This window comes from Pyrus communis, chromosome 11 (genome assembly GCF_963583255.1).
Source record: "Pyrus communis chromosome 11, drPyrComm1.1, whole genome shotgun sequence".
Classification (NCBI taxonomy): Eukaryota; Viridiplantae; Streptophyta; class Magnoliopsida; order Rosales; family Rosaceae; genus Pyrus; species Pyrus communis.
In genome coordinates this window covers 21,411,767-21,430,423 of record NC_084813.1, presented here as the reverse complement: position 1 = coordinate 21,430,423, position 18,657 = coordinate 21,411,767, and the positions used below count along the sequence as shown (strand labels likewise).

Below are 18,657 nucleotides of genomic sequence, written 5' to 3'. Positions count from 1 at the left end.
TTTTTCTAATTCGTCTCCCTACAAAGCATGTGTTTCCGGTGCGCAATTGGAAGAACGAGTTCTGGGTTTTAAAACGGCCCTCTCACAGGTTGTTTGGATCGGTTTTCCAGTTTTGGAGCGGTATGGACAGCTCGGCGAACCGGGTCGGACCGGCGAACCGGGTCGGACCGGCGAACCGGGTCGGACCGGCGAACCGGGTCGGACCGGCGAACCGGGTCGGACCGGCGAACCGGGTCGGACCGGCGAACCGGGTCGGACCGGCGAACCGGGTCGGACCGGCGAACCGGGTCGGACCGGCGAACCGGGTCGGACCGGCGAACCGGGTCGGACCGGCGAACCGGGTCGGACCGGCGAACCGGGTCGGACCGGCGAACCGGGTCGGACCGGCGAACCGGGTCGGACCGGCGAACCGGGTCGGACCGGCGAACCGGGTCGGACCGGCGAACCGGGTCGGACCGGCGAACCGGGTCGGACCGGCGAACCGGGTCGGACCGGCGAACCGGGTCGGACCGGCGAACCGGGTCGGACCGGCGAACCGGGTCGGATTGTTGTTGCTAATCTTTTTGTGACTCGGGTTGATGCTGCTAATCTTTTTATTGTTGACAGAAATAGATTTTGTAGTGATTGAGTAGTTTGCAGGAGAATCACGCTTGTGCAAACATAAAATTTATATTTAACATGTAATCTGTTTAAGATATTCAAATCAAATGTGAATATTCAAGACTCATTAAGTTTTGTGAAAACATTTTGAAAAACCATGTAATCCTTAAGGCGTGGCGTCTATCATAAGAAGTTACACATATTAACCACAAGAAGCCAGGACAACTCTTGGCCAAAATTGCATCAAACTACTTTTCCAAATATCCTAATGGTAGTCAATCATCAAGAGAATTATAAGCAAATTGAAAAGAAATTACATATTATTACTAAGGTTTGTGGCCTCGTCCTAGCAAATGGAAATTAGTTACTAACAATCATAAAACAAAATATTATTAAGATCATAGATTGAAAACACCTTGAAAATAAACTTGAATCGTCGAATTCTCTAAAGTAGCGCATTCTCTAAAATAATGCGTTCGTCTCTCTAATGGCCAAATAAAGTTATTTGTATTACCACAAAATAAAATCCTACCTAGAAAAAGGTTTTATAAAATAATGCGTTGGTCTCTTTAATGACCAAGTAGAATAAGATAACTTGGAAATAAAATGTCTCCTATTTAAATTGAAATTCGGACTACAGAGAAAATCCATCTTTTGACCAACCAAATCAACTCCGATTTGGTCTCAAAATGTCTCTTTTTAAAGCTTGAGATGTTCCTAACAAATCATCAAAAGGAATATTCTTCAAAATATGCCATCTTGACCTTCAAATACTCAAAGCGTCTAAATACGTCAATTCGGGAAAGCTGTGCGCTGGGCCTTCTTTTATTTGCCACGGTCAAACGGCTTGGTAGAATAATTTGAAATTTTGACACAATCATCTTGAAAGACTCATCCAATTGAAATCACTCCAAAATTCATTCATTTGATCACCTCCAAAATTCATTTGTTTGATCACTTTTTGCTTAAGAGGAAGTCGAATGTCCTGCATTAAAAATACAATTTAAAATATCAAAATTCTTTCAAAATAATAACCAAAATAAACTAAAATTATGGTAACATATAATATAATATTGACTCATCACTCATCTCAACCATTCAAACAGTGCCCTACGAGATGATGCCACTTGCTCACATTTGAGCCTAAGATCTCTAACAAACTTAATCACAGCCCTTCAACAGTGACAAACTAATTTACACATCAGCATGAATAATTTAACTCTAATAAATCAGTTTAGAGCCTTCATTCCCAACATCATGATCGTATGTAGCCCCGTTGAAATATACTTGCATCATAACTCATAGCAAGCATAAGTGCTTAGTATAGTACATTAGCTTGCAGTCGAAGCAATCTAACTCGAACATGTCCTAATCCTAACTCAAACTTCTATCTCTTCTCGGGTTTTGGGTAGGTGCTGCCTCAAGGGTTTCACATGGTTGAGCATTGATGAGTTTGAACAGAAGCTTTGACACGGGAAGAACGATGTTCAAGCCTTTTCCATACATTGCTTTTTCTACATAGGCTTGGTTTCACAATGGCAGCTGCGTGCTGAACATGCGACTTCTGGGGTTGCAATGGTGAATCTGGGCTCATATGTAATTGTTTCATGGTTTGCAATGATAAATCAGGGCTCACAAGTCGCATGTACTTCACATACGCAAGTGCAGTCAACCAACGTGAGTATAAAAACAAGATTTTTTATGCGAAGGTTGAATTGTATAATTACACATGACCCTTCAATAGTTGACTTGAAATGATCACCACGAAAAGGGCATATAGGTTAAGTTCTAGTACCATGCATATGGTTATATCTTTTGCCTGTCTGCTGATTTTTTAGGTGCAGCCATGGATACCAAACCAAACTCAAAGTTTGTCTTGTCCGTGATTTTATCATGTGCATTTCTCGAGTCCCATGTTTCCCTTGCAGCTGACACTATCAGTGAAAACCAATCTCTCTCCGGCGATCAAACCATTGTTTCCGCAGGTGGGATTTTTGAGCTAGGCTTCTTCAAACCAGGTCAGCTTCCAAACTACTATATAGGCATATGGTACTCAAAGTAAGTAGCACCTGAGAGGATTGTAGTTTGGGTAGCAAATAGGGAAATACCAGTCTCCGAAAGATTTTCTTCGGTGTTGAGGATCGTAGATGGTAATCTAGTTGTCTTTAACGAGTCCAAAACCCCAGTTTGGTCAACAAATTTAAACTCCACCATCAATTCTAGTTCTGTCCAAATGGTTCTTTGGGATAGTGGAAACCTTGTCTTGAGAGCGGGGTCTAGTAATAATACTTCAGAGCCTTTATGGCAAAGCTTCGATCATCCCACTCATACATGGTTACCCGGAGGTCAACCTGGATTCAAGAAAATTACCAAACAAACCCAATTTCTCACTTCATGGAAGAATTCGGAGGATCCTTCATTGGGTCTTTTGTATGTTGGGATAAACCAGGATGGAAGCAATTCATATAGCATATGGTGGAATAGGACTATACAGTATTGGACCAGCGGATCATGTGATGCAAGTTCGCGTACTTTCAGGTTGGATCCTGAGCTGAGGCTTAATTGCATCTATAATTTCAGATATGTAACAAATGAAAACATAAGTTACTTCACCTACTCTCCTTATGATCCTAAGCTAGTATATCGATGCTTGATGTCTGTCATGGGGCAGCTTCAGCTACTGTCATGGATGGAGAATACCAGGCAATGGAATTTGTTTTGGTCTCAACCAAGAAGACAATGTGAAGTTCATGCGACTTGTGGGGCATTCGGGAGTTGCAATGATGCATCAGGGCCCCTCTGTACTTGCTTGATGGGTTTTGAGCCAAAGTCGCCACTGGACTGGTAGTTGCAGGATTATTCTGATGGGTGTTCAAGAAAAACGAGTTTGCAGTGTGGGACGGAAGACAGGTTCCTAGAAATGCATAACATGTTAATGCCTGAAAATAAACAGGCTGTGGAGGTTAGGAGTGTTGAGAAATGTGGATCAGTCTGCTTAAGTAACTGCTCTTGCACCGCTTATGCTTATGATAGCAGTACTAGATGTTCAATTTGGACCGAAGATCTCTTGGGCGTGGAACAACGTGCGGAAGATGACAGTCCTGGAAGAATGTTATACATCAGATTTGCAGCTTCTGAGCCTATGTATCTTAAAAGTAATATGCGAACGATTAGTCGGGTTGTTTTGAGTCTCTATTACTTGGAGAGCCATCATTTTTATTGGTTAACCCAATCTTTTAATTTTTTTGCAGGCAGTAAGGGTCGTGCTGATAAGCGTTCCCTTAAAATTGCAATGGTCTCAGCAGCAGGAGGATTGTTTGCTGTAAGTTTTGGCTATTACTTACAGAAGAAAACATTGGGAAAGAAAAGGTACTGCTACCATTCTGCCTGTCTTTCTTTGCTTCTCATACGCGCACGCGCACACACAAAAATAGAAGTACACGCAGAAGCATGGATCCTAGCAGTCTTTCTTTGTTTCTCATATACACACAAATGATCCATGCTCTAACAATAAGACTGAAACAGGGAGCACAGGAGGAAGCATGGTGGGGTTGAAATAAACTATGGAGCTGGAGGTGTAAAGAATGATACGGAACTACCACTTTTCAGTTTAAAGAGAATATTAGCTGCTACAGACAACTTCTCTGAAGCTAATAAACTCGGAGAGGGAGGCTTTGGCGCTTTTTATAAGGTGACCCTTCCACTTAATTTGTAATACTAAAGTACATTGATTGTTCTTGATAAAAATGATAATTTCTTTGTACTTGTCTTAGTAACCTTTTCCCCAATTAAGTAATATTGGCACGGTGGTGGTTCTCTTTGTGGCATTTCCCTTCCTCTACAGGGCACTTTACTTGAAAATCGAGGGGTAGCGATAAAAACGCTGTCAAAGAAGTCAGGGCAAGGACATGAGGAGTTTTTGAATGAGTTGGAGCTTATAGCCAAGCTTCAGCATACCAATCTTGTTAGGCTCTTGGGTTGTTGTGGTGTCGAAGTGGAGGAACTGCTATTGATCTGCGAGTACATGCCCAATCGGAGTTTGGACAAACTTTTGTTTGGTATATCCTCATCATTTCTAAGATTTATATCTTTGATATTGTTGATTTCAGGGATGTCAACTTTGATTAGGTTTGTCCATTGAAAAAACACTAGCTCATTTGCTTTCATGGTCTCTCCAATCAGATCCATGTGAAAAAAAAGAATTAGATTGGGAAAAGCGTTTTCGAATTATAGAAGCCAAGGGATCGCTCAAGGAGTACTTTACATCCACAAGTACTCCAGACTGAAAATCATTCACATGGACCTAAAAGCAAGTAATGTTTTGTTGGATGGCTCGATGAACCCAAAATATTAGACTTTGGAATGGCTAAGATTTTCGAGATAAATCAAACTGAAGCAAATACCAATAGGGTTGTTGGCACGTAGTAAGTCGATATGGTACATGCTTTTAATCACCTAAACCTTACTCAACCACTACTTTAGTACCTTTGCTTATTGTACCATTAATTGATGCAGTGGCTACATGTCACTAGAGTATGCAAGATATGACCATTTTTCTGAGAAACTGGATGTATTTAGTTTCGGAGTTCTATTGTTGGAGATTGTAAGTGGAAAGAAGAATGTTGCTTTCTATCACTTTGAACATTCACCAACTCTTGCTGGATGGGTAAGTACTAAACAAACATTCCAACTTATGATCATTTTGTTTTTAAGCCTTGCAATTGCAAATGACCGTAAGTTCAACATTTTAATTAGGCATGGGAGTTGTGGAAAGAAGGAAGAGGAATGGAGGTGATTGATGAATCAGTAAGGGAAACATGTCGGCCAGATGAAGCTTTGAGGTGCATCCACGTAGGGTTTTTATGTGTTCAAGAATCTCCAGCTGATCGACCAACAATGTCTTCGGAGATTTGTATGTTGCAGAGCACTGAAGCTACATCTCTTCCACCTTCCAAAGAACCTGCATTTTCAACATGCATGAATTCCAGTTTTGTTCCCTCTTCTCAAACACCTACAAGTTTTTCCCACAACGCACTCACCACGGGTTTGCTAGAAGGTCGATAGGGGATGGAAGAATAGTAACTGATTAGAAGATGAGAAAATAGTGTATTAAATTAGGGAAAAAAAAAAAAAAAACCTAGACAACTATAAGTTTTATACAAACACTTCAAGGGCTCAATTGGAGAGAGAGAAAAACCCCTCAAATGCGAGGAGTCTCTTAGACACGTATATACAAAATGGATTTTTGGTATTCTTTGCGCATTTTAACACATTACAAGAACCGTTTGTGTGGTTTATGGTTTATTCCCATCCAAACTAAACTTAATAGCACAAGATTTATTTATTTATTATTGTTCAACTACAAATGTGGACGTAACCATATCATGAGAAGACAAGTACACTAAACTAAAATAAAAAACAAGGAATTTTCTGACATCTCCCAATTTTTAGAAAACAAGTACACTACTCCAAAAACTAACTAGTCTAGCTAGAACAAAGAATTTCACATTAGAATATTCATAGTTCACAAAGACATGGTCAGTGTAACCGGAACACGGAATGGTACACTACGTGTCATTATATAAATGGTGAGATATGTGTGTTAAAAAGTTAATAACTTAAAAAATAAAATTTACAACCACTTGTATAAAAACACGTGACGTACCATCCGTATTCCGATCACAATAAAAAATTTCTCGTAATGAAAACTACTGATCAATATTAAATATCAAGTATAACAAGATTTCAATGTGAAGGTTAAGTTGTAGACGTATAAATATATGAATTTACCCTTAAATAGTTGATTTTGAATGCATACAGTATAGTTTAAATTCTACCTTTTCTGCTAATTTTTTTGTGCAGCCATGGATACCAAACCAATCTTGTTGTTCGAGTTCTCCATTATTTTATTACGTGTATTTCTCAAGTCTCGTATCTTCGTTGCAACTGACACCATCAGCGAAAACAATTCTCTAACCAGTGATCAACCATTGTTTTTTCAGGTGGGATCTTCGAGCTAGGTTTCTTCAAACCAGGTTAGCTTTCAAACTACTATATAGGCATATGGTACTCCAAGCACATAGTATCTGAGAGGACTATTGTTTGGATGGCAAATAGGGACATACATGTCTTCGATATGGCCATTTTTTTGAGAAATTAGATGTATTCAGTTTCAGAGTGTTGTTGTTGGAGATTATAAGTGGAAAGAAGAGTGCTGCTTTTTATTGCTGTGAAAGTTCAGCAACTCTTGCTGGATGGGTAAGTACTAAAATATTATTCTAACTTATTCTCATTCTGTGTTTAACTCTTGCAAGTAATATATATATATATATATATATATATATATATATATATATATATAGAATTTAAATTAGGCATGGGAGTTGTGGAAAGAAGGAAAAGGAAATGAGGTGATTGATGGATCAATAGGGGAAACATGCCGGCCTGATCCATGTAGGGTTTTTGTGCGTTCAAGAAGCACTAGATGATCGACTAACAATGTCTTCAGTAGTTCATATTCTGCAGGGCAATGAAGCTACACCTCCTTCACTTTCCAAAAAAACATGCGTTTTCTACACATGAATCTTGGTGCTGTTGGTTTTCTCCTTGAACACCTACCAATTTTTCCCATAATTCAGTCACCATGAGTTTGCCAGAAGGTTGATAAGGGTTGCATGAACAGTGACTGGAAAGCAAATAAGAAAATCGAATAGTAAATTAGAGAAAAACACCACAACAAACTATAACACTATGTTTGGATAAGAGAAATAAACTTGGAATTTGGATTAAAGTCAAACTTTATAAATTGACATGCACCAATTCTCTTGTTTGGATTCATAAACATATAAAATTTAGAATTTCTGCGTGAAAAAAAAACGTGGAATTTGGGACCTCCAATTCCCAAGTTTAAATTCCACGTAAATAAGTGTCATTTCTCAATTTCTATGATTGAAAGTTTAAAAATAACAAATTACGTATTCAATTCCATTGTTCTTTTAGGTTAACCAAACAAGAAAATTCACAAATTCTTGAAAATAAAATCCCGTCATTTTAAAATTCTTTAGTAATCTTAAATTTTTTCATCCAAACATAGTGTAAGTTTTATACAAACGCTTTAAGTGTTCATTTTTGGGAGAGATTCAAGAGGTATTTGGAGAGGTCAAAGCACATGCTGGCACATGTCAACCCGTATTTGAAGAGGTCAAAGCACATTCTGGCACATGTAAACTATTAACCTTATTAGCTAGGTTCACTGTTGTGGCATAATGAGTGTTTGCATTTGCTTATGCGATTTGTTTACTGTCACAATGTCAAACTTACTGCAGTAATATCTTGTTCTATCAATTCTTTTGAATGTGCGAGATATCGAGCTTATTGTAGCAAATATGTAGTTTATATATTCTATTGATTGAGAAAACGTGCATAGAATTAGCTCAATTGTTTTTTGGTAAGTACAATATGAACACATTGTTGCAGAATCATATGATACAATTCCCTTCATACCACTGAGGTTAAGAAAAAGACACAATGTCACAAACTCATAGAATACAATTTGATTAGTATGAGAGACAAATCTAACGATGTGAAGAGTTACCCAACTATCTTAATTGCCAATCGACTGGCTACTCACGTCCTACAAAAGTTATACATCATCAGAGAAAACCCTATTTGATTAGATGGTGAAAGCATTACAAATTAATTTGAGTAAATTGTAGCAATGGTTCATCAACTAAAAATTCATTACTATTGGTCCCTTAACTTATCAAAATGTGTAGCTATAGTCATTTTCATCAATTTCGTCAAAATTTTGTCAAAATAAGTTATGTTGGAATAACCATTTATATAATAAGGGTCCCTCAACTCATCAAAGTGTGTAATTATGGTCATTTTCGTCAACTACGTCAAAAATTTTGTCAAAACGAGTTATATTACAAGGACCATTGCTACAATTGGGTTAAAGTTAAAGGACCATTTCTCCAATTGAATTAAAGTTGAGGGACCAATGGTAATGAATTTTTAGTTGAGGGACCATTGCTCCAATTGAGTTAAAGTTAAGGGACCATAGCTACAATTTACTTAATAATTTACAACCTAGTCTTGGATTGTTGGCCAAGGTACACGTCTCCTAATTTCCCGGTTTGACAAGTCAACCTCAGACCCCAAAAAATAGTGAGTGTCTGTCTAACCTTAGACCTCGGACCTTCACTCACATACCCGACCATTAGAAACTGTCACACCCCAAGTTTTCGAATTCTTCTAAATCCAGAAATAATATATCCGCCATTGTAATTTTCTAACCTTTTATTTCCCAGAAAGATTCAGAAACAATTTGAGTTTCAGAATGTGGGGACATTCTTTCTTTGAGACAGCCTCGAGGCTTTTCCATCAACGTTCCTCTTTATCCAAGATTCTCGTTGTTGTCACTGTGAGGTACTTGTTCAGTTATGAAACATACGTCTGTTCTTTATTTTAAAAAACAATTGATTGTCAATATAGGTATATTTTTCAGAATAATAATATGTATTCATTTTTTAATAAAGAACAGACATCATGCACATGAAATTTCTCTCTTTAACACACATGTTTATACGAGCTTGCATAGTTTTTGTTTAGCTTTCTTTTGCAAGGATTTATGTATTTATTATTTATATCTTTTTTTTGCCGATTATATATGGTACATATAACATCTTTGGCATTTTATGTTAAATGAAACTCTACATATCATGATTTCTTCTAACTTGCATTGCATATATTTGCAGTGGGGGAGGCCTAGCAACATTTCATGAGACCAAACCAGTCCATACTGTATATGCTGATTCGGCTCAGGAAGCCGAAACAAGCAAGAAAAAGAAGGTGGTAGTACTAGGAACCGGTTGGGCCGGAGTCAGTTTCTTGAAGAATTTGAGGAGTTCTTCTTATGATGTTGAAGTGGTGTCACCCAAAAATTATTTCATGTTCACGCCTTTGCTACCGAGTGTTACATGTGGCACGGTTGAAGCACGCAGCATTGTTGAACCAATTCGCAAGATTACTGATAAGGTATGTGCCTAGACATGTAATGTATATAAATTTTATGATCTGGATGATTGATTAATTGGATATGATGAGACAATTATGCTTAATTCTCTTTGGTTTCAATGATATGGCAGAAAGGTTTAGATGTTGAATTTAGGGAAGCAGAATGTTATCGAATCGATCCAAAGAATAAGAAAGTTCTCTGTCGATCAACCCAACACAGTAATTTGGGTTTGAAAGAAGCTGAGTTTAGTGTAGATTACGACTACCTGATCGTTGCAATGGGAGCCAAAACAAACACATTTAACACTCCTGGTGTTGAGCAATATGCTCATTTCTTGAAGGTAACTTAAACTTATTCTTCCTCCCATGTCCGATAAGTATTTTATAGGATGAAGAAATAGTAAGTGTTAATGTTAGGTTTGAGCTTTTGATTTGCAGGGAATAGAGGACGCTGTGAGGATCCGACAGACTGTGATCGACTGTTTCGAAAGGGCAAGTCTTCCTAGCGTAAGCGAAGAAGAGAAGAAGAAACTTCTGAGTTTTGTATGTGTTGGTGGCGGTCCAGCTGGTGTGGAGTTTGCTGCAGAGCTTCATGACTTTGTAAAAGAGGATTTAGCCAAATTATACCCTTCAGTTATAGAATACGTAAAAATTACTGTGATCGAAGCAAGCGATCATATTTTGAACATGTAAGGCATTGCATACAGGTTTCTGTATTAGGGTTTTACATGTTTAAAGATGCTAATTTAATTTTTACACACTTGGTTAATTTGGTGTTGCAGGTTTGATAAGAGAATTACTTCATTTGCTGAAGGGAAGTTCTTCCGAGACGGAATTGATGTAAAAACAGGTTCACTGGTCGTAAAATTAACTGATAAGGAAGTATCCGCTAAAGATAGAGACACAGGAAAAATTTCAAATATACCTTATGGGATGGTTCTCTGGGCAACTGGTATCGGGCCACGCCCTGAGATTATCGATTTTATGAAGCAGATTGGTCAGGTTTGATACTAACTTGTGCTTGTTTCCAATTGTAGTCGAGAGCTTAACTTTGGATTTGATGCTTCAATTAATCAAATGATGTAATTTGTCTGCACAAAACAGACGAATCGGCGTGTTTTGGCTACGGATGAATGGCTGAGGGTGGAAGGATGTGACGGCGTGTATGCTTTAGGTGATTGTGCAACAGTAAATCAACGCCGCGTCGTGGTATCTATTTAATATTTTTCTGCTTATGCCATGCATTGCAGTGTGGTTGATAGTGTCGATGCATGTACTGTTGTATGGTAGAATTTGCCGATTCTATGTATGATATTTTGTTGTCATTGCATACCAATTTGTTGTCAGGATGATATTGTTTCAATATTCCAAAAGGCAGATAAGGACAACTCTGGTACATTAAGTCTAGAGGAATTTCAAGAAGTCATGGAGGACCTCATGGTCAGGTATCCTCAACTGAGCCTTCATTTGAAGAGCAAGCATATGAGGAATATTGATGAGTTGCTGGAAAATAGTTGGAAAAACCCGAAAGATGAAATCGATATTGAAACGTTTAAAGCAGCTCTTTCCCAAGCAGATTCGCAGATGAAAAATCTTCCGGCAACTGCCCAGGTTGGCTCATTATATTCACTTCGTTTTCCATCACATCTCCTTATCCTCTAACTCATATTCCATTTCTTTAACTATTTTTGGTTTCGAAATTTTAATAATTTAGGTAGCTGCTCAACAAGGTGCCTACCTTGCCGACTGTTTCAATCGTATGGAGGAATGTGAGAAGTACCCTGAAGGTCCCCTCAAGTTCAGGGATGTTGGACGCCACCGCTTTCAACCCTTCAGGTGAAATTCTATCACCAATCCATCATACAACCAACTTTAATGTCGTGCTTAGTTACAATGCTATGCTACTAGGCTCATTGGCATGAACTTTTTATATGATTTACTTGAAGGTATAAACACTTTGGGATGTTTGCCCCACTGGGAGGAGAACAAACTGCAGCTCATCTTCCAGGAGATTGGGTCTCAATTGGCCACAGCACTCAGTGGCTCTGGTACTCAGTATATGCTAGGTAAATATCTGATACACATTTGCTTTCACTCAGCTTAAATCCGGCATTAGCATATCGGTTTCTACTGAAAATTCTTGGAATTTTTGCAGCAAGCTAGTGAGTTGGCGCACAAGGGTGCTGGTGGTTTCGGATTGGGGAAGGCGATCTATTTTTGGAAGGGACTCCAGTCGGATTTGAGACCAGATGGGAGCAAATATATCATCACACTGGAACTGTGTTTCCACCCTTTGTCTTGCAATGTATTAGGTAGAGCATTGGTTCCATTTATTTCTTACTGTCAAACTTGTAACCGGATTGAAGTTATGATATTTGTACTACATATATGCAAAAAACACATTTGTATTTTGCATGCATCTAGTAGTTGTTTGTATGAACCAAGCCAAGACTAGAAATCTACAGTCTAAAGCTGAAGGAGCTAAGCGCTCAAATGGTTAACAACTTTTATTCCTTGCACCCGAGGTCCTAGATTCAATTCTCTCTTCTTCAATATTGGTTGTATTGAAAAAAAACTTTATAAATGATAGCTAAAAACATAAACCATGTCAATGAAAGAGATCAAAGTTGAAAATGAATAGAAGTCAACTTTTCTCAACCTGTCTCCTTTTTATAAAGACATAACATCTTATTTAGAAGTTCTTCTGTTCAAAAACCGAACTAGGGACAATGAGAGAGAGGGTGGGATCAATGAATGGATAAGTGTAGGCCTGAAAACCAAGGGATAAGGTAGGTGTGATTTTTTGTGTCTTGCCGTATAGTACAAGTGAACCGGATGCCAGACCTTAGAATTTCTCCCTATCAAGAGCAGGGAAAATGATTATATACAACAAAATGGCAAAACTGGGCCAAAAAGAAAGAAGTGAAAAAAAACCAAGAGGAAGTGAAAAAACCAAGTGTGCCGGCTTGTTTAAAGCACTTCTATTAAAACCCGCGCAGCAGCCGCGCCTCAACGTTCTTCTCCCAAGTCCAGTGACTGACGACTGTGGCATTTCATCAAACACCTTACCTGCACTTCCGAACCCCCCATCCCATCCGCTATGAATATCCAGAGCATGCTATCTTCTTCCTCAAGGCACTTGCGATGTTACATAGCAGCAGCCGCAGCATCAGACCTACGCGCTCTCACTTTCCTCCCCAACTCCGCTCCAATTCGGCGCCCGAATCACAACCCCCCGCCATTCTCCACCTCAGTCGATCCGCCATTGTTTTCCACCGCAACCAGATTCATTAGCAGCTCTCGGACCTCTTCTTCCCTAGAGCAAGAGGCTACCCTGAATCAAATTCTTTCCTCCATACAAAACGCCGCCACATTACTCGAATCCTTGTACGAAAACCGCCTTTTCCTTAGCCCCAAATCGTTCAAGCGCGTGCTGGTTGCGGCCGCCGCCGAAAGCAACGACCTTTCCCTCCTATCTCAGCTTCTTCAGGTCGCAATCGCGTCTTCTCAACCTTTAAATTCTGCTTGTTTTCTCACTGTCGCCAAAGCTTTCGCAAAGTCGGATGATTGCGCGGAGCTGCTCAGATTAACCAAGCAGGTAATGGAGCTCACCTCTCCCAGCATGACAGTCATAAACAGGATTCTCTTTGCTTTCGGCGAATGCGGAGAGACTGAGAAGGCGCTCCTGATCTTTTCCCAGATGAAAACTCTTGATTTCGTGCCTGATTTGTACACCCACAATACTGTTTTAGAGATTTTAGGATATGCCGGTAGGATTGATGAAATGCTGGGTCAGTTCGGGGTTATGAAAGAGACCGGCATTGTCCCGGATGTGGTTTCTTACAATACGGTGTTGAACAATTTGAGGAAGCTTGGGAAATTCGATGTGTGTATGTTTTACTTCAAGGAAATGGGTGACAATGGTGTGGAGGTAGATTTGCTTACTTATACTGCAGTGATTGAGAGCTTGGGAAGATCAGGAAATGTTGAGGAGGCATTGAGATTCTTCGACGAGATGAAGGCGAGGCACATTCGTCCTTCCCTGTATGTTTATCGGTCACTGATCACGAACCTGAAGAAGATGGGGAAGGTGGACTTGGCATTGAGTTTAACAGAGGAGATGAATTCGTGTGATTCGGAGCTTGCTGGTCCAATGGATTTCAAACGTAATAAACGGTTGTAAGTAGTTCTAAGCTGGAGATACCTTTTGGTTTTCGATTTGTAGGTTTCTTGTTATTGCCAATTGATGTAGTTGTATAGTGATTTAAATGTGCTATTCACTTTGTTTGCTCAGTTTCGAAATGATTTGTATCAAACATGAATCGAATTCAACAGTTTTCTTCGAGCAAAGTTGTTCTTATTTGCAGACTGATGATACTCGGATTACTAGTCCTATGGACTCCAAATGAAATATACACTTGTAAGTAGTTAGAAGCTGAAGTTATCTTTTGGTTTTTGGTTTCAAGGTCTCTTGCTATTGCCAATTGGTATATAGTTGTATACCAATTGGAATGATTTTGTATCAAGATTCAGATTTCGACACTTTTGTTCGAGTGAAATCGTTGTTATTAGCAGACATATCTTGCTAGGAAGCAAGAAAAATAGCTTCATCTATTATTATTGCATAGCAGAGAAACCAGAGACTTACAAACCCAATTGACCATTACAAAGTGCATACTTACTCCATAACAAGAGTTATGGCTAACTGAAAATCAAGTAAACTTTAGAACAAAAATTAACAAATTCAGTCGAGGTGAAGTTCCTCGACAATTCCACTTATTCTTCTTCAGCACCTTCTTCTGCAAAACTCAATTCATGGCAAACCTCCCCATTGGTGCTAAAGTAGGATTTCATCCCAACCAATTCAGCAGCCCTTTTGGCTGGTCCCGAACCCCTCGGAGTATCAATACCACATCGGACTGTCTTAATTTTTGGAAGCACATCTCCTATCTCAGCAATAACTGAAGGTGACTTGTTATCCTCTGCTGCACCTTGGTACACCACTATATCACTTGGAATCTCCCACCTCTTCTTCACCCGGCACTCCGGTCCTTGACTCCTGGATATCTCACGGGCAATGCCATGCGGCTTTCCAACTAAGGAGACCCGCCTCTTGTCACCTCTCTTACTGTCATCCTTATCATCCTCAGGCCAAGACCGCTTCCGACCATCACTCACTGCCGAATTCCCAATCTGATTGTACCTACTAGGCACAACCCTCCCAGGCTTGAATGGTGTTTTCTTAGCAGGCACAGACTTCTCGGCTCCGTCTTTAAAAAGCTTCTTGGGTCCAATTGATGCAAGAACCTTGTCTTGCTTCTTCACAGGCCTTTTGGACCCTCCAACAGTAGTTGCAGCCTGTTTCGGAGCTTGAACCTTGGACACAGTTTTCCTCGATTTCGGACTCAAACTCAAACTCTTGCCCCTCTCTTTCGTAGCCCTCAATTCATCGATGTCCTGAAGCTTCCAAAAGCACGATTTCCTGCGACTCTGCGTTGCCTGAACAGGGGTGATCTCGAACTTACTCGGCCTCTGAAATCCGGCTCCAGCTACAATCTCAGACGGCCCCAAACTCATTCCTCTCCGATTAACCTTCGACCTCACACTCATCATCATAGACTCAATCTTTTTCAACCCATCCAAATTCTTCACACTTTGTTTCTGCTCCATGAACTTCGCCGCCACAACCCTTCCACGCTTCTCTACCGCCTTCTCGTTTCTCTCGGCCTTTTCAAGTTTAAGCGCTTCGAGCCTCGAATTCAATCTACTAATCTCCTTCTCAATCTCTTCAATCTCTGCATCGATCTTCCCCTCGTCTCGAACTCTCTCTTCTCCTTCTTCAACCTCTGCAAGACCCTTCTTCTTCGCAACCGCCGAGAAGGGATCAAGATTCGTATTTGCGTCCAGCGGCTTGAAGGGCACCGAAGATTTGACGCAGACAGGGGTTTTCAGAATCGCGGGGCTCAGATTCTCTTTGCTGCAACCCGATTCAAACGACTCGGAAGAGCAATTCAGCGAAAGGGGTTGGAGTATATCGGACCAGGAAGCCTTCACGACGGAGGAGCCGCCTTCGGAGTCTTCGTTGTCGAAGGCGGCGTTGTTCCACACCTGAAGGTCTGGTGCGTTAATGGCGTCTTGGTATTCAACTACACTCATTTTCGCTCACTGGGTTCGAAGCTCAAACGATTTTAGGGGAAGATGGAAAGATTGTATGATGGGGTTTTGTACTGTAACTGCTGATTTGTGATTCTTGGATGAGAGAGAGAGAGAGAGAGAGAGGCGATCTTTATTTTTTTTTGTATTTTGAGATTTTTGACCGTTGGGAAGAAATTTAGACGTTGGGGCCAGCCTGAGGCTCCATGTAATCGTAGCCGTCGGATGCTAAACGGCTCCTATAGACGCTCCGATTTGAGTTAAAGTTTTTTGTTTTTAATGAGATTTGAAGTATTTTTGCTCTCGTTTTTTTTGGACATATTTGTTTTTACCTTTACGTTTATATTTTTTTAGTTCAGAGGTTTTTATTACGTAGGATAATGCCCAATTTCTGAGAAAATATAATTTTGTTTTTTTCAAACACTAAATTGGGCGATTTTGGGAAACACAATTTCTGAATATTTAAAAATTGAAAACTGAAGAGAATATATAATTCATGACATCATGGTAAAATCCTCGCTTTTCAACATTATATTGTACGGAGAAGTCTGGTTCAGTAGTTCGGACATGACATGAGTATCGTAAGGGTGATGTCACCTCTAACAATTTTTTTTTTCTATTAAGATTAGACATCTTTCATATTTGGTGCTCTTAATCATGTGAGGACTAGATTCATTAAAATTGACAGTTGTGCGACCTATTAGTATAAGCAAATCTCAATCATGTCCTCGCCCGCCCCACCCAAAGAGGCAAGACCATGATCCTAATTTTTCATGGTATAAAGTTGTATTTCAATATTTTTTTTTTCAATTAATTTGGTTTTTTTTTTATGGAATTAATTTGGTAGTATTGAAAATTTTTGGAACAGTTCCTTCGGGATTACAAGCATTACGGGTGGAATATGACTCTTCCTTCACCACGGAACTAATAGTGGAGAATGGTAATTCAACTTATTTAGGACTATACCAAAAATAATTGGCTGACAAATTTCCAACTGAGAAAAAATAAAGATGCCAGCTTTCTTGCAGCAGTATATGAATAGGAAGACTCCGATTAGAGAGATAGAGACATGGGGCTCAACAAACACACACGAACACTATGCTCATAATTGAGATCGCTGACCATTTCATATATGATTGACTTTCCGCGATGCTTTTTTGGAGTGACCTACCAAACCAGCGATCGGTGACACTTTCCAAGAAAAATAAAATTCCCGGTGTGTTGGGTGTCCAAAGTGTAGAAATGATATATTTTCACTATCTATCTTGTAATAACACTCAGATGTTTTATATACATCTTACACACACACACATGCAATAAACTAAAGATACATGCTTGCTGCCCATGCTGCTGTCGGGAATATAACTAAAGACACATGCTTGCTGCCCATGCTGCTGTCAGGAATATTGCAGCCGCGTGCCCATGATGCAACACATCAGAGCACATGAGGTCTGCTGTCCAGGTTGTCTCCTAATTGTGCAGTTGGTGGAGCAGCAGTTGATGGAGCAGATTCGGCAGTTGGTGGAGCAGCAGATTCCTTAGGTCTAACATCCCCCCGCAAGCTGAGAGGACGGGACACAACTGGAAGCTTGGAAACCAGAGTCTTGAACCTTGATGACGACAAACCTTTGGTGAATAAATCAGCCACTTGATCTTGTGAACAAATAAAGTTGACAATAAGCTCACCACGCACCACTTTTTCACGTACGAAATGATAGTCAACCTCGAGGTGTTTCGTGCGGGAATGGAAAACAGGATTGGATGCCAAAGCTATCGATGAAATGTTATCACACCATAGTTGTGGACGAAGAAAAGGCAACTGTAAATCACGAAACAAAGAGCGTAGCCAAGAAATCTCTGCTGTTGTATAGGCCAGTTGCCTATACTCAGCCTCGGTGCTGGATCGGGAGACCGTCTTTTGTTTCTTGGAACTCCAGGAGATGAGGTTCGAACCCAAATATATACCATAACCTCCCGTAGAATGGCGCGTATCAGGATCTCCTGCGTAGTCTGCATCTGAGAACGCACTGAGCTGCATACTGCCAGGTTTGTACAACAAACCTTGTGCGTACGTAGATTTAACGTACCGTAAAATGCGTTTCACAGCCGTCCAGTGGGTTGTAGTAGGAGCATGCATGAACTGACACACTTGATTAACGGCATATGAAAGATCAGGACGTGTGATCGTAAGGTACTGTAAGGCCCCCACGACACTTCTGTAAGTGTAAGGATCAGGATATGGATCACCCTCATGTAGACTGAGTTTCTGACCTGCACAGACGGGCGTTGAGATAGGCTTGGCATCAAGAAAATTGGTCCGCTTCAAAAGATCCAATGCATACTTTGCTTGACTAAAATGCATCAGATTATGCGAATAGGAGACTTCCACACCCAGAAAATAGTGGAGAGGCCCCAAGTCTTTCATTGAAAATAATGTGCGTAGCTGCTGGATTAAACGATGCATTTGCCGTGGATGATTGCCTGTAAGTAATATATCATCGACATAAATCAACAGAAGTAAATAAACACCTTGTTGCTTGAAGACAAACAACGAATAATCACACTTAGATTCCTGAAAACCCAACTGAAGCAGGAAGTCCGAGAAACGTTGAAACCAAGCTCTCGGTGCTTGTTTCAAACCGTACAAGCTCCGTTGTAACTTGCATACATGATGTGGGTATTGGGAATCAACAAACCCAACAGGCTGCCTCATATACACCTCCTCCGCTAGATACCCGTGTAAAAAGGCATTCTGAACGTCAAGTTGACGAACTGGCCATCGATTTGAGACTGCAAGACTAAGTACTAATCGAATGGTACTGTGCTTGACCACTGGACTGAACGTTTCGCCATAATCCACGCCGTGCTGCTGATGAAACCCATTGG

At 40.1% G+C, this 18,657-nt stretch overlaps 4 protein-coding genes and 1 pseudogene across 4 annotated transcripts; 3 read left to right on the top strand and 2 right to left on the bottom strand.

The window, feature by feature from the left end:
* Window positions 1–68: 68 nt before the first annotated feature.
* LOC137709199 (uncharacterized) lies at window positions 69–2,245 on the bottom strand. The gene is made up of 2 exons (XM_068448303.1): window positions 2,105–2,245; window positions 69–554 (listed from the first exon to the last, which is right to left on the bottom strand). The coding sequence occupies exons 1-2, from the start codon at window positions 2,243–2,245 to the stop codon at window positions 69–71; spliced, it is 627 nt and encodes a 208-aa protein (XP_068304404.1).
* Window positions 2,246–2,446: 201 nt separating this feature from the next.
* On the top strand, window positions 2,447–5,708 carry LOC137709477 (receptor-like serine/threonine-protein kinase SD1-8; annotated as a pseudogene).
* Window positions 5,709–8,941: 3,233 nt separating this feature from the next.
* LOC137749249 (external alternative NAD(P)H-ubiquinone oxidoreductase B3, mitochondrial-like) lies at window positions 8,942–11,861 on the top strand. Its single transcript, XM_068489352.1, has 10 exons — window positions 8,942–9,030; window positions 9,360–9,639; window positions 9,750–9,959; window positions 10,057–10,307; window positions 10,401–10,620; window positions 10,723–10,827; window positions 10,966–11,229; window positions 11,333–11,454; window positions 11,565–11,684; window positions 11,774–11,861. Exons 1-10 carry the CDS (start codon window positions 8,942–8,944, stop codon window positions 11,859–11,861), a joined length of 1,749 nt encoding a protein of 582 aa, XP_068345453.1.
* Window positions 11,862–12,632: 771 nt separating this feature from the next.
* LOC137709568 (pentatricopeptide repeat-containing protein At1g11900-like) lies at window positions 12,633–13,986 on the top strand. Its single transcript, XM_068448647.1, has one exon. It carries the CDS (start codon window positions 12,719–12,721, stop codon window positions 13,799–13,801), a length of 1,083 nt encoding a protein of 360 aa, XP_068304748.1. The 5' UTR covers window positions 12,633–12,718; the 3' UTR covers window positions 13,802–13,986.
* Window positions 13,987–14,394: 408 nt separating this feature from the next.
* LOC137709198 (uncharacterized) lies at window positions 14,395–15,774 on the bottom strand. Its single transcript, XM_068448302.1, has one exon. It carries the CDS (start codon window positions 15,772–15,774, stop codon window positions 14,395–14,397), a length of 1,380 nt encoding a protein of 459 aa, XP_068304403.1.
* Window positions 15,775–18,657: the final 2,883 nt, after the last annotated feature.

Bases quoted from the DNA above. Each gene is read 5' to 3' on its own strand.
- LOC137709199 (XM_068448303.1), bottom strand. From the start codon at position 2,245: ATGCGACTTGTGAGCCCTGATTTATCATTGCAAACCATGAAACAATTA. The intron at 555-2,104 runs GTATGGAAAAGG...CAAAAAGATTAG, and splicing joins GCCTATGTAGAAAAAGCAAT to CAACAACAATCCGACCCGGT.
- LOC137749249 (XM_068489352.1), top strand. From the start codon at position 8,942: ATGTGGGGACATTCTTTCTTTGAGACAGCCTCGAGGCTTTTCCATCAA. The intron at 9,031-9,359 runs GTACTTGTTCAG...ATATATTTGCAG, and splicing joins CTCGTTGTTGTCACTGTGAG to TGGGGGAGGCCTAGCAACAT. The intron at 9,640-9,749 runs GTATGTGCCTAG...ATGATATGGCAG, and splicing joins TTCGCAAGATTACTGATAAG to AAAGGTTTAGATGTTGAATT.
- LOC137709568 (XM_068448647.1), top strand. From the start codon at position 12,719: ATGAATATCCAGAGCATGCTATCTTCTTCCTCAAGGCACTTGCGATGT.
- LOC137709198 (XM_068448302.1), bottom strand. From the start codon at position 15,774: ATGAGTGTAGTTGAATACCAAGACGCCATTAACGCACCAGACCTTCAG.